This window comes from Macrobrachium rosenbergii, chromosome 13 (genome assembly GCF_040412425.1).
Source record: "Macrobrachium rosenbergii isolate ZJJX-2024 chromosome 13, ASM4041242v1, whole genome shotgun sequence".
Classification (NCBI taxonomy): domain Eukaryota; kingdom Metazoa; phylum Arthropoda; class Malacostraca; order Decapoda; family Palaemonidae; genus Macrobrachium; species Macrobrachium rosenbergii.
This window is the reverse complement of record NC_089753.1, coordinates 50,089,429-50,104,428: the sequence shown is the minus strand read 5'-3', so window position 1 is coordinate 50,104,428 and position 15,000 is coordinate 50,089,429. Positions and strand designations below refer to the sequence as shown.

Genomic DNA, 15,000 nt, shown 5'->3' with positions numbered 1-15,000 from the left:
GAAAAGCTTTTGAAGAATAAATTAATTAGTCTCTGTGCTGGTGACAGTATTACCTTTCCGTTTACAATATTCAAGATATCGATCTTCGGACCTATTTTACGTTTTTTAATTGCTGTTCACTTTTAATTTAAAAAGCAGAATATGTTTGTGTATGTACAGGAAGTACAGCATTTAAAATTTACGGTAAAATGTTACTTCATACAATGGTTAAAATTCATAAGCTAAAGAAGGGTCATTCTGTGTTTTATTGCCCCTGGCCTTGTTGTAGGAGTTTTACTCTTCTCCTCATTAAAATTTCAAGCCCTCCTTTTATATAATTAGAGGTAAACATAACCGTAAGATTTTAGTAGGAGGTTTTGTTGTATATAATCATTTAGCATTTACTCTCGTAAAGGACTCAATTATCTGATATGGGAGAGGCGTTTAAACCTTTATCAGCGTTCACTCATTTAGTTCTTTATGCTTTTGCAGAGGAATTACTTTTGAAATCAAAGTTATTTTAGGTAAAATGTAATTTTTGTGTCAAAATTTAGATGGCCTTGATTTAATCTCGGCGGATTACTTCTTTTCATTAACATCCATTTTTATGTTAGTGAATATCTCCATGATAGCTTTTTTTTTTGTGTTGTTTATATATCTCCCTCCCCCTTTTTTTTACTGAATGAACATGTATTTCTTACTGCTTTATTTTTTGTAATTTATTGTCAAAGCAATGAAAAAACCAAATGCATCAGTTGCAATCAGCTTTGAGCAGTTAGTGGAGCGGGATATTGGGAAAAAAGTGCAAATGGTGATACAAGCAACAGATTTGGCATGAGAACTCTTATTATCCCCATAAATCAAAATCAACCTCCGGCCACCTCAATATTTGGCTATTTCCAAGATGGCTTACACTTTTCCAGAATGGCGGCAAATTTGCTGTATGTTTCAAATATTTTCATTTCACAAGCTTATAAAAATTGCATACTATCCATATAATGATTGAGAATTTGTATTTTGGCATTCTTACTGTCATGAAGAGACAAAGTGAATCCATCTTTCCAATATGGCCGCCAAAGATAAAAAAAGTATGTATCTCCTGAGAGAAACCAATATGTTTTGTGTATCAATTAGTTTCAGCAAGTGCAGCTGCAGAGAGCTGTGCAGCTAAGTCCAGATTTGTAGAACTTGCACCTGCCATGGCATTCCTTTTTGCAGCCACACTTATGGTGTCCTGTACTTCCACTGGATGAAGGGAGGGGATTCTCATGTTTAAAATGAGCAGGAGGTACATTTGTGTAACATTCAGGAAGAGAAGGTACTTTTTTTTTACTCTGTTCCACTTTGGATGATTTGGGCCAAGTTTCTGTCCTCACCCTTTTCATCAGTGCTCGGATGCTGAAACAAAGATATGCCTGTCCCATGGAAGGATGTTTGTGTGGTTGTGGCACTTGGATTATGGTCCAGATTGTCAACAGCACAAGGTGTAAAGAGCCCTTTTCTTAGTGTAGTGGGACAAACTACTTCTTCCTCCACAGCCCTTGTTACAACTGCTTCTCCTAACCCTTTAGTCAATTCCAGAACCCTGTCGTAGCTGATGCTGATTCCATGGTGATGGAATGTATCAATTAATTGACGCTTCCTGGTTTTTGCAAAGACCAGGAGACCAATATATATTGGAAACGGAGGTTCTCTTGACTCGGAATGTCTGGAGAATGTGGAAGATGCTGGATTCTTTCGACAGTTGAAGTGCAAAAGTTGTGCTAAAGCTAGATCAGTAGATGATGTTCCATATTTAAGTTGAGATTCTATATTGCCACCGTTTTGTGGCACACTTACAAATTCCAACAAACTTGGTGGCACAGATTCCCTTCTAGTGTCTGTTGTTAAGGTTCCATCAAATTCTATCTCATGTTCAAGCATCTGTTTCCTCAATATCTTAGCTGCTTTGGCCACGATTAGTGCAACATTGTAGTCACATGCCATGACTAGGGCTTCTCCCATTTTCCTTTTGTAGGCAAACCAAATTTCTCATCCCTTTTTAAAGTTCTCCAGTTCTGGGATGCGGGCAAGTATCTGTTCTTTCAACCATGTTCGGTGCACAAAGGAAGCATCAACATTTAGCTGTTCCAGACTTTGTTTGTACAAATCATAAAGTTCTACCATTGTAAAATAGCAGCACCCATCGGTAGTCAGCTGCTTGTCTCTTATGTACATCTCAAGCTCAGCAAAAGTATGGGCACATGCCTCTTGTCTGTACTGCACATAATCATCTCCAATTTTCTTGGAATTTAGCCAGGTCCTTTCCCTGTTGTACACACCTGTCAGACAAGATGGGTGAGGCATATGGTCCTGAGAAACAATATCTCCAGCACTAAGCTTGGCCAGAAGTTTCTCATGTAGTAGGTTAGTGGCACATCGTTGCAGCTTTTCATGTAAAGGCAATGTCATGGCCAATCGTAAATCTTTTTTTTTGGTGCTGGTTGGTCACAAATAAAGCATACCCCTTCTTTCTCAGTCTTAGATTCTTCTGCATCTTCTTCATCTGCCTTCTGGCTACTACGTGTGAATTTTGTTGATGGGGCATCATCTTCTTCTTTTGTCTTACACAATAACTTCTTTTTCGTTTCTAGTTTTGTTGTTTTGAACTTCAGCATACATGATTCATGATATGTTGCTTTGTTATTTTCAAAGGTCTGCAGACTTCCATCACCTTCACCAAGCTTTTTGGGATGAAATGACATAGGCATTGCATTTAACTTATAGAATTCGGGAATGTTTGTAGCAAGGGTAACATAGCCAGCACCAGATGCATCAGCTAGTCTTTCACGTGTGTCCTCTTGGCACAAGCAACAAAGCTTCCAGTTAGTCGTACTATCTCCCTTCAGGAAAGACGTTGACTTCCGAGATTGTCTTGCCATTGCTTTTGTTCTATAGGTCGAGGGTTTATCCTTTTACCACCTATGTAACATATATGCACTTTCAGATATGGGATACAACTAAGCTCAGATATGTCATAATCCTGCCACTAGCCCGCTCATTCATCCAATGCTATTTAATTCCCGTGTGATCTGTACACCATCTAGAAGACTTGGCTTGGCTCTCCTGCGTTGGTACATCCTGTCAATTCAGGTGCAGCTGTGTAACTTTGATGTGGGGCTAGCTAAACAGCATTTGGGAAACTAATAACAAATCTCTGCCATTAGCCAGCACTGAACCCCATGCTGAGTTTCACAGCTATACTGTCAACCAGTGTGCCCTGGTAGTACACTGACACTACACTATTACACTTTTACATTAAGCTTATTACCCATTTTTTGTTCTAAATGAGGATGAAAATTAATTAACTGGGGATTAATTGATTTCTAATCTACAAAGAATGAACTGATCAGGCTGAAGTTACCCCATATCCATGTATTACCCGACCTTTAGCCTCATATATGAGCTTAAGTACCAATTTTTGGCAAATTGGCGGACATTTTTTATATAGTGACAGCCATCTTGGATATTTCTATGCAGAGAAGTGATGTATCTACATATATAAAGGCTTGTTTTTAATGTTTTAATATAAACTGGGAGTGACTTAGGGATTTGAATGTAATTAATCAGTTAAATACCAAATTCAAATATCCAAAGGACGCCATTTTAAAAACCTGTCGGCCATCATGGAAAATGGCAAAATTTTGTGTGGCCGGAAGTTGATAATGAGACCAAGGGACAAGAAGAATAGTTGAGTCAAGTTTCATGCTTGCATCACCATTTGCACTTTTCCCCTATTTTTTTGTAGTTACCCGCTCCACTAAGTGGGCTAGTAGAGATATAATTGTTCTTAGTGTAACTTTAGTTTTGACTGATACTACTGTCCTTACTGTATCTTTAGTTTTGCTTTATTTTCCTGTTGACCAATTTCTTTCTGACTATTTAGGAATCTTTTCTCCTTATTATACTTGAAAAATTTATAAAGTTTCCCAAGTCTTATTATCATCATCATCGTACTTATGTTCATTCTTTTTAAAATTTTCATTGATATTGATTTGAATGGCTTCATCATCCATTCACTTTCTCATGCGATGCTAGAGAACCTTAAATCAATCAGTCAATCACTTTCTCATGCCATTTGGCTTTATGAAGTTTTCCTAAATATTTTCTTGTTGAGCGAAAGTATATTTCTTTCGTTGCAAGAGGAATCGGTCTCTCACTGGTTTTAGCCTTAGGGGTTTGAAAGAAAATGTAATTTTTCTTTTTTAAAAACTGCATTTTTTTTTATTCTTATCATTTACGTTTTATCTCCCTTCATTTCGCTCAGAATAAGGGTCATCTTTTATGTTGTATAAATGTACTCAAGTTACTGTTCTCATCCTTATGCTAGTAAAAGGTTTATTGAACTGTAAGGAATTATATAAATGGGCGCAGTCCTTAGCTTCTCTCCGATTACCTTTCATTTTAATTATTTGATAGAACACCAGCTCGTGAATTTTGTTCCTTTGAAAGATATTATAGATATATTTTCTTCTTTATGCACTCACTATTCTGAAGGGGTCTCTTTATGAGTAGGACATAAGTATGAATGTATTTAGATTACTTAGTGACTCTTACTATGGTTCTTCTCACAGACATTTTAACTAATCTGCTGTTTTTAAGCTTTTAAAGACATTTTCTGGATAGAAATGTATTTATTCTGAACATTCTAAGTAGTTTTGTGAAAGTTCAGTTAATTTTGCGTTGTTGTGGAAGAGTAAAGTGAGTTTGATAATGCAGGTATTCGAGTATCCTCGTCTTCCTGTCTAAGCCTTTTTGCATTAGGAAGAAGTGGCAGTGTGTGTTAGTGTTTGGCTAACACTTCTTGACGAGAATGGTTTAACAGATCTCATACGTATTTTGATTTTTGATACACGTCAAGGCTTTTTATTCCCGTTCGGGACTTTTGCCACGTCAATTGCCTTAGGTTCATATATTAAGAGACCTAGTTTTTGTTGAGACGGGTTAATCAAGTTTTTTTTTTTTTTTTTTTAGGTCTGTGAAGAAATCATTTACCCTGTGCTTCTGGAAAAGGACTTATTTCATGTGGCCATTCCCTGATTCTATTCTTGCTTAAAACATTTTCTTTTTAACATCATCAACTGGGATCAGTAACTTTTATGGTGTCGTAAAACAGTAGGTCTGTATTTTCACGTTATGTATATATGTATATATATATATAATATATATATATATATATATATATATATATATATATATATATATATATATATATATATATATATGTTATATATACACACATATATACATATATGTATATGTATGTATGTATACATATACACACACACATATATATATATATATATATATATATATATATATATATATATATATATATATATATATATATATATATATATATATATATATATAACAGGCATTCTCAAGACTTTACTAAGGAAGAAATAACTCATAAGGATCATTCAATAAAACCATCTTCAGATTAATTTTTATTGTTATGATTAACACTGATAATTTACATCCTCATAATAACAATCATGACTTACTGAGTTGGTCATTAGCATTATGATATGTTAATTGGTCATTAGCATAATGATATGTTAATCTGATGTTTGTATTTTATTCACCTATGGCTTTTATAAAGTCTGTTGGTTGTGATCAGGTTTTTTGCTGTTATTAATATTATTAATATTATTATTGTTGATTGTAGGGGTAATATTATGACAAGCTTTCCTAGAGTCAAACTAATTATTGTGCTACTAAGACAGAAATTAGAATCAGCCAAGCGATTCTTTATGTTGTTTGACTCATTGTAAGAATTATGCCATAATCAGATGTTGATTGACAAAAGGAATGACAAATAATTAAGGAATAACAAATAATTAAGGTACAAAACCAGAATTATAGTGGAGAATGATGTCGTCTTCACTAGGTGATATTAAGTCAGACCTTCCACATAATTTTTTCCATTTCAAGTGCCATCAAAGAGAAGGGTAGTTATCTCAGGAAGGGAATGGGTATTCTTGATAGGAAGGAGTGGCACTTGTTATCTGTGTATCCGATACGGGGAAAGTATTTTTAGGACAGAAGGGTTTATTCAGTTGGGTGGAAATTCTCCAAGAATATTTTCTGAAGGTGGGCGAGGATTAAGTACAGTCTTATAAGAAAAAGAAAAATGTAGAAGGATATTGTCCTAACATTTTAAGCACCAAAAAGACTTAAGAAAGATAAACAGGAAGTTAATTTGTTTTTAATGTAGTTGTTTGAGTTTCACTTAATCCATAACAAAATTTAATTTATCCAGTTCTTCTTCAACCGCCACCAATTTTCATTCTCAGTTGCCGATTTCTTGGAGGAAAATTCTCATGATAACATATCTGAGGCTGTTATTTTTTTGTTCTTTACGTGGGATGTATTCAGCACTGGCTTCGAAAAGATGGTAGAGAAGTATCATATAAATCTGGTTTTGACCACGAAGAATATCATAGGTTTTGCTCAGTATAAGTAATGGAATAGTTTCTCTTTCCAGTTGAAGATTACTGTAGACTGACAGCGAGGTTAATTTACAGTGACAGTAATTACCAAAGTTCCTTTTTTATTTTATATGATTGTTTACTTGTGAAGGAACCAAAGAGTTTTATTCAGCGTCTGGATAAAAAAAAATTCCTGCTACTTATACGACATCTCTTTAGATACAGTCATGACGAATCTGATAGATAAGACGATAATTGTTATTATACAGATGCCAAATAGATTTTTAATTCATAAGAGATGGTCATTTCCTAAATCTAGGACACACTGGGAGGACTAATTGACACACCCCGTTTGGAAGTCGAATTTTTACGCCGAAATAAATAGATGTAGGCATGCATTGACTAATATATATTTAATATATATATATGTACGATATGTAGTAATTTTTCTTTGTACCTACCGAAGACACAGCATCTACCTGCCGCAAGAAAAAATATAGCTAAAGAGAGAGAGAGAGATATTATGCAGTGCATTCCATATTGTTTGTGTTTGTGTTCTTAAGGAGCAAAGGTTCAGTTTTTTAGGGGGGAGCACTGATATGTAGGTAAACGGTTTATATTTTCTCATTTTCTTGTATTTTCGTTCCTATTTAAGAGAAAAAGTTCTACTCTCAGGAGTTAAGGGCAAAGTAAGGGCCTGGAAGACTTCGGGAAAGGTAGGAGAGACATTGCTTGAGTTCATTTTGGGTTCACTCTCTGGGTTCACTCTTAGAGTTCACTCTGGAGTTCACTCTTTAAGTTCACTCTGGAGTTCACTCTTTGAGTTCACTTTGAGTTCATTCTGGAGTTTACTCTTTGAGTTCACTCTTTGAGTTCACTCTTAAGTTCACTCTGAGTTAGCTCTTTGAGTTCACTCTGAATTCGCCCTTTGAGTTAGCTCTTTGAGTTCACTCTGTGAGTTCACTCTGTGTTCACTTGGAGTTCACTCTTCAGTTCATTTTGAGTTCACTCTGAGTTCACTCTTGAGTTAACTTTTGAGTTCACGCTCTGAGTTCACTCATTTTTTTTTTTAAGGTCGCTTGGGTTGAATGCCCGGGTTGATATGGTTTCGAATGTCTCTGAATTGAAGGATTGGAGATCAATAGATTGAGTTTGAGTTTAAGATTTGTAGACATGAGTTTGAATTTAAAATGAGTAGATTCAGCTTGGATTTGCGATCAGTAAATTCAGTTTGGAATCAAGGTCAGTAAATTCAATTTGGATGTAAGGTCAGTAAATTCAGCTTGGATTCAAGATCAATAAATTTAATTTGGATTTAAGATCAGTGAATTCAATTTGGATTTAAGATCAATAAATTCAGTTTGAATTTATGATCAAGAAATTGAGTATCGTCGTCGTGAATAGCAAGATTCACAAAGGAATGTTGGTTCTCATTAACATTGTACAGGCTAGTTTTGATTGGATTTTAAATCTAATAGTTGAGGTGGATATTTGGAAGCTAAGATTTGTAGTGATTTTATTGGGTAGAAAGTTTTAATTTGGGAGTAGGGGCTGGTGTTTTCAGCGGCATTCTGCTAAGAGTGGAAAGAAGGAGGGGGAATGGAATTCCAGAATTTTCTCCAATATGGTCTTGCTACCTGCCTGAGGAGGAGGAGGAAGAGGAGAAGTAGGAGGAGGAGGAGCAAGAGAAGGAAGAAGAAGAGGAGTCGCTGGAGAGAAAGAGGAGTCTGGAAGACATCATGGAATGTCAAGGGTGTTAATACAATGACTTAAATGTCTTGCATCCTGAAATATAGAGGGTTGGAGGAAGAAGGAGAGGAAGAGGGGGAGGGGAGGAAGAAGATGAGGAGGAAAGAGAAAGAGGAGTCTGGAAGACATCATGGAATGTCAAGGGTGTTAATACAATGATCTAAATGTCTTACATCCTGAAATATATATATGGGTTGTTTTTAAACTCAAGAAGAGGGGGAAATCGATTATCTTATTTCCCAAGTTGCTGGAAAAGACCCATCCTTTGGCACCTGCAGTTGGTCCCCCAGAGGTTGCACCGGCAGGAAGAGCTGTTGCAGCAGGCTTGGGGACGGTGTGTGCAAGCACCGCCCCTGGGGATGCAAGAACGCCTGGGGGAACGCAGGGGAAAGGAGAGAGTTCAAGTTAGTCATGGCAAGGAATTATAGCGGGTTCTCGTATTGTAATGTAAGTCCAAAAGAGATTGTTATATGATTCAATACATTCACATTTCAGTATAGTAACAATATCTTAGTGATTAATTTGACTTCGTTAGAGAAAGCAAGAGGAAACTGACAAATGAAGACGAGATACCACGTCAGACACATGAAATCTCAAAGAGACAAAGTTGGAATAATTGGAATATTAAAAAACACACATCATTAGTAAGAAAAAATGCCAAAGTACATTCAACAAGAGACAAAAAGACAAAAAAAAATCGAGTCAAAAGTGATTCATTCAGAAGTATATATATGTGTGAGAGGAATTATCATGCTTTATAAAAGGTCAGTATACATGGAAAAGTGCAGAGGAATTACAAAAAAATGAAAGTTTAAATGCAAATTACCTGTTAGTGTGTCCTTTTTCTCGAGACAGGGAACGGACTCATGCCTTTTGCTCTTACCTAGTCCCAATAGCAGTTGGTACAGTCCATCATGTGATGTCAGGTTCATAAAATCCCAGATAATAGAGAGATTCCTGCTAGTTGCTAAATGGACTTCATAAAATAAGGAATACTCTTCCTTCCTGATGGTAAAAGCTTAAGATATTTCAGTGGAGGTAGTTGCTTTATTTTTGTGGTCTGCAGTCATCATCTGTCATCTATGTACAGTAAGTGTGAAATGTAGAATATACTTAACCATCCATATGCAAATATATTATTGCTGTTCTGTTTCTCTTTATTATTTAAACTATGTACAATTGGTATTTAACTAAAGCAGTGACCAGTGACCATATTATCTTATCTTCCTAATGTACTATTGCAAATTTATGCCCAAGCATTGCTCACAAGACAGTCAGTAAAAAATAAAGCTGCATTTGCTTAATTTTTCGTAATCAATATTCCCTGAAGTTTGATAGATATTTCTCTCAACATTTTGGTGCAGAATTGATTCAATTCTGCAATGTTTCTTTTGTCATGCAGAGCACAAATTAGAATTTCAGTCTCTTAAACAATTTCTTACGTTTAATTAATTTCTGGGCATGATAAACTCCAGGAGAGTAGGATGTGATGTTTGTGGTTTCAGTGTATATATATATATATATATATATATATATATATATATATATATATATATATATATATATATATATATATATATATATATATATATGTATATATATATATATATATATATATATATATATATATATATATATATATATATGTATAAATATATATACATATATAAATATATATACATATATATAAGTATACATTTATACCACAAATAGCACACACACACATATATAAGTTGTGTGTGTACATAGTCAAATGGACATTGTTTTTTTAATTATATTTTTTACTCATTCAGTTGTAGTTTGACACGAAGATAATAAGATAATTCACCTTAATTATTCTTTCATCACTACTTTTACGCCATTTCTCTGGTCACTGCAAATGAACTTTAATTTCTTCCCAATAATTCTTAGTGATGTGAACTATTTACAATGTATATCTCTCTCGACCTTGCCCAATCAGTTTTTTGAAAAGGATAGGGAAAACAAAAAAATCATGCTATACACGTAGACACTTTATTATATATAATTATATATACCATATTAGATATGTTTTTGTATGTTCAGATCAATGAATTTTCAAGGTGGAGTAGCTAAGAGTTAGTTAAGCTTGAACCTAATTAGGGTATGTGGCTGGAGTATACCCAATTAGAGACAGGCTTAGAGGGGTGTGAGTGTTGTGATTGGCTAATTCAAATTGGCTGGAGGAGGGGATCGGCCAATGACGAACGCCCACACCGGAAGTTCAGCTCAGGTCCAATATACACAAAAACCAAGAGAACATGCAAATAGTTTAATAAGAAGTGATGTGGAGGAGGTTCCTAATTATTGTGTGATCGCTTTTTTAAATATTTATTTTATTCTTACCAAAAACAAAATATGGCATATTTATAATTTTTTTCTTTTTTTCACCTGTCGTTCTACAGTATAAAGAGACACTCGGCTAACCTTGACCAACCCTGTCACGTGATCTTTTTTTTTTTAGTTTTTTCTGATAACACTGTGATGATAATAATTATAACTTTTTTTTTCATGATCTCTGTCTTTTTTTCCCTTTGCTCTATATTCCGTTGATGGTCTTATTTCTTTTTACGAAATACGTTCCCTGACGGAAACTGCAAAAAATTAATAAATAAATCACACGTGCTACCATTTTGTTACACAGTCATTGTTTTTTTTTTTATATGTACACTTGAGAACATATACATTTCATGGTTTCAAGGACGATCCGCCAACGAGTGGAGGCTTGACAGACAGACAGAGAATGACAGAGACACAGAGACACAGAGAGACCCTCTGTTGTTGGCCAGTGATCAAAAAAGAAGATTTGTTGTCCCGAGGTGGCGAGCGAGAGGTAGCAGCGTCATTGTTTGTGGCGACAGAAGAACGACCCCAATATGAGGGTCTCCTGTAGGATCGTCGTCGTCTTAACTGGAGGATGTTAGACCGGATTAGCTGTAGGAGGAGGAGGAGGAGGAGGAACTGAAGGACCAAGAGGAGGAGGAGGAGGAGGAGTAGGAGCTGGAGGATGAGGATTAGGAGGAGAGGAAGCGAACGCCGAGAAGGAGGAAGGAAGAACTGGAGGAGGAGCAGCAGCAGAAGCGACAAGGATGCATCAAGGAGCTTTTTTTCGAGGTCCCCGGCGTCACCCGACGGCAGATGGTGTCAAATTGTGGGCGTTGGGGCGAAGGTCATTTACTTCCCCCACTGCTGGAAGAGCCCCATGCGCTGGCACCGGCAGTTGGTGCCCCACAAGTTGCACCGGCAGGAGGAATTGTAGCAGCAGTCGTGGGGCCGGTGATCGCAGGATCCCGAGCGGCGGATGCAAGACCTCCTAAAAAGGTAGACCAAAGAAGAACCACGTCTGAACAGACAATAAGAAAGGCACGACTTGAATTGGTGATGATGGCAATGACGGTGGAGGGCGAGGGCGAATGAAGGCGATGATGATGATGGTGATGATGACGATGGTGTTGGTGGTGGTGATGGTGGTGCTTTTAAAAAGATACGAGGTGATGACTTCTTACTTTCTTTCTTCTGATTTACACTCTCTCTCCAGTTGTTATTTCACATTCTCTCTTTTATTTACACTCTCTAGTTATTTCAGATTCTCTCTTTCTTTTGTTTTCACACTCTCTCTAGTTATTTCCGATTCTTTCTTTCTTTTGTTTACACATTCTCTCAAGTTATCTCTCAGTTTCTTTCTTTCTTTCTGTTTACACATTCTCTCTAGTTATTTCCGATTCTTCCTTTCTTTTTTCAGTCTTTCTTTCTTTTTATTTACACACTCTAGTTATTTCAGATTCTTTCTTTCTTTTTATTTACAGACTCTCTCTAGATATTTCAGATTCTTTCTTTCTTTTTATTTACACATTCTCTCAAGTTATTTCAGATTCTTTCTGTTTGCAAACTATTTATTTCAGATTCTTTCTTTCTTTTTATTTACACACTCTCTATAGTTATTTCCAATTCTTTCTGTTGATTTACACTGTCTAGTTATTTCAGATTCTTTTTTTTTTTTACTCTAGTTATTTCTTCTTTCTTTTTTATTTCTCTTAAGTTATTCTTTCTTTTATTTACACTCTCTCTCTCTATTATTTCAGATTCTTTCTTTCTATTTAGACTCTCTCTCTGGTTATTTCAGATTCTTTCTTTTGATTTACACGCTCAAGTTATTTCAAATTCTTTCTTGCTATTTACAGACTCTCTCTGGCTATTTCAGATTCTTTCTTTCTTTTTATTTACACACTCAAGTTATTTCAGATTCTTTCTTTCTATTTACAGACTCTCTCTGGCTATTTCAGATTCTTTCTTTTTATTTACACACTCAGATTATTTCAGATTCTTTCTTTCTGTTTACAGACTCTCTCCAGTTATTTCAGATTCTTTCTTTCTTTTGATTTACACACTCTCTCTAGTTATTTCAGAATTTTTTAGAAGCATCAAATGGTAGGTTGGTAGGTGGGTAAGTAGGTAGTAGGTAATCAGCCCTGCCCCTTCACTGCCAAATCTGACTTTGCCTGTGGGAATGCCCCTGAAATCCTGTCTTCAAAAGAACTGAACTTTAACTTTGAATCATTTTTGATCTGGGTCCCTCATCAGTGATGTTTGAATGATAGCTTTTTTTGGCTCTCATTCATGGAAATCATTGGAGATCATTGGAAACAATCATTCACAAACTGAATGGACCTTAGATTATGTTACTATTGTCGACACGAGTTCATGGTAAAACAGGAAGTTGAAAATACGTCCATTTTTAATTATAATTTTACTCATATATGATTTTTTATAACTTTGACGTTGTGTAGCTGATATATGCTAATTTTATGTGCACTAAAGCCCAACCATTGTGTTTTTAACCCTCTTTGAATCACATCTTTGTATCTAGTTATTATGGTGCTAGTATAATTTTGTCTCTTGAATACCACGGATTTTATTTTTCAAATTTGGATATCTTTATAAAGTATGTAGATTCTTGGAATATTTTATTGAATACCTCAGATTTTATTTTTAAAGTCTGGATCCCAGTACAAAGTATCCCGATGCTTAAATATAAAAATATGCTACTACACTTTCTTTTCGTGAATGTAAATTAGTTGTAAATGATAGAAAATTCAATTTTTGACTGTAAACCACTTGATATAAACGTCATTACACTTTTTCTTTTGGGTTGTCTCTTTACTTTAATTAAAGATAATGACAATCTCTGAATCTTGCTTAGGGAATGTTGATTAAAAGTGCCTCCATCTTAGTGAAAATCAATGCCATTTAAAAGATAAATGTTTTCTCATCTATATTTGTTATTCTTCGTGATCTGTACATCTCTATACATCTGGCAAACAGGACCGCGAATTTGCATATTGGATGCATCCCCGAAATTCAATCCACTCCGGTTCCTGATTAATGAACATGGTACCATCCGGAACTCACTCACCAGAGTTTGCTAATTAGAAACTACAAATGGGAATCGTCGTGAATGTTTTGTCATTATCTTAGGTCATCGTGACACCTGCCTACAGATGTAACGAAATTGACAAGAATATTTAGAGATACTGTACTATCTTTTGCCAGCTTGACACCTGTCTACCTGTGTAACCACGTTGACAAGAATATTTATAGAGATTCTCTAATATCTTCGGTCAGCTTGACACTTGCCTACATATGTAACAAAGTTGACAAGAATACTTATAGGGATACTGTAGTATCTTTGGTCAGCTTAACACCTGCATACATACAGTATGTAACAAAGTTGACAAGAATATTTATATAGATACTGTAATATATTTGGTCAGCTTTACACCTGCCTACGTATGTAACAAAGTTGACAAGAATATTTATAGATACTGTAATATATTTGGTCAGCTTGATACCTGGCTACATATGTAACAAAGTTGACAAAAATACTTATAGAAATACTGTGATATCTTTGGTCAGCTTGACACCTGCCTACATATGTAACAAAGTTGACAAAAATACTTATAGAAATACTGTGATATCTTTGGTCAGCTTGACACCTGCCTACATATGTAACAAAGTTGACAAGAATATTTATAGAAATACTGTAATATCTTTGGTCAGCTTGACACCTGCCTACAGACGTAACGAAATTGACAAGACTAGTTAAAGCGATACTGTACTATCTTTGATCAGCTTGACACCTGCCTACAGACGTAACGAAATTGACAAGACTAATTAAAGAGATACTGTACTATCTTTGGTCAGCTTGACACCTGCCTACAGATGTAGCTAAATTGACAAGCATTTTTAAAGAGATACACTTCTATCTTTTGTCAGCTTGACACCTGCAGACAAGTGTGACGAAACTTGACAAGGATATTTAAAGTGATAGTGTGCTATCTTTGGTGAGCTTGACACCTGCCTACAGGTGTAGCTAAATTGACAAGCATATTTATTCAAAGAGATACTGTACTATCTTTTGTCAGCTCGACACCTGCTTGCAGATGCAGCTAAATTTACCGGCTTATTTACAGGAATACTTTCAAGTAAAGTGCCAGGCTCTACATAACCTCTTGTTTATTTTTTCTCTATATAAAAATAACGAAACCATGAATTGCTTTCCGGCTGAAAGCTTCTCTATAACACCGTGGAAGGTCGACCATTTGGGAGCAAATTCAGTGAAGCGGGAAGTTTAAGTAACAGGATTTTGTGGGAAAGGGGGACCGAGGGGTTGGGGTGGTTAGATTCCTAGCAGTCCATCTCAGTAGGATTTGGGGGCCCGTCGTAAAATACGAGTGACCCCATCCGGGAGCTTAAATTCCTAATAGCTTCCCCCCCCCCCTTT

At 35.7% G+C, this 15,000-nt stretch overlaps 1 protein-coding gene and 1 long non-coding RNA gene across 10 annotated transcripts in view; one reads left to right on the top strand and one right to left on the bottom strand.

The window, feature by feature from the left end:
• LOC136845294 (uncharacterized) overlaps window positions 1–15,000 on the top strand; it is a 676,812-nt gene that overhangs the window by 203,355 nt on the left and 458,457 nt on the right. The window lies entirely within an intron of this gene.
• LOC136845293 (toxin Tbo-IT2-like) overlaps window positions 5,456–15,000 on the bottom strand; it is a 335,465-nt gene continuing 325,920 nt past the window's right edge. For 3 of the 8 annotated variants that reach the window (XM_067115476.1, XM_067115472.1, XM_067115479.1), the window contains one exon: window positions 5,456–8,572. In XM_067115476.1, coding sequence (XP_066971577.1) covers window positions 8,434–8,572 — 139 coding nt within the window. In that variant the 3' untranslated portion in view covers window positions 5,456–8,433. Of the gene's footprint in view, window positions 8,573–10,198; window positions 11,563–15,000 lie in introns of those variants that run through there. The other 5 variants (XM_067115471.1, XM_067115478.1, XM_067115474.1 and 2 more) reach the window with 2 other exon arrangements.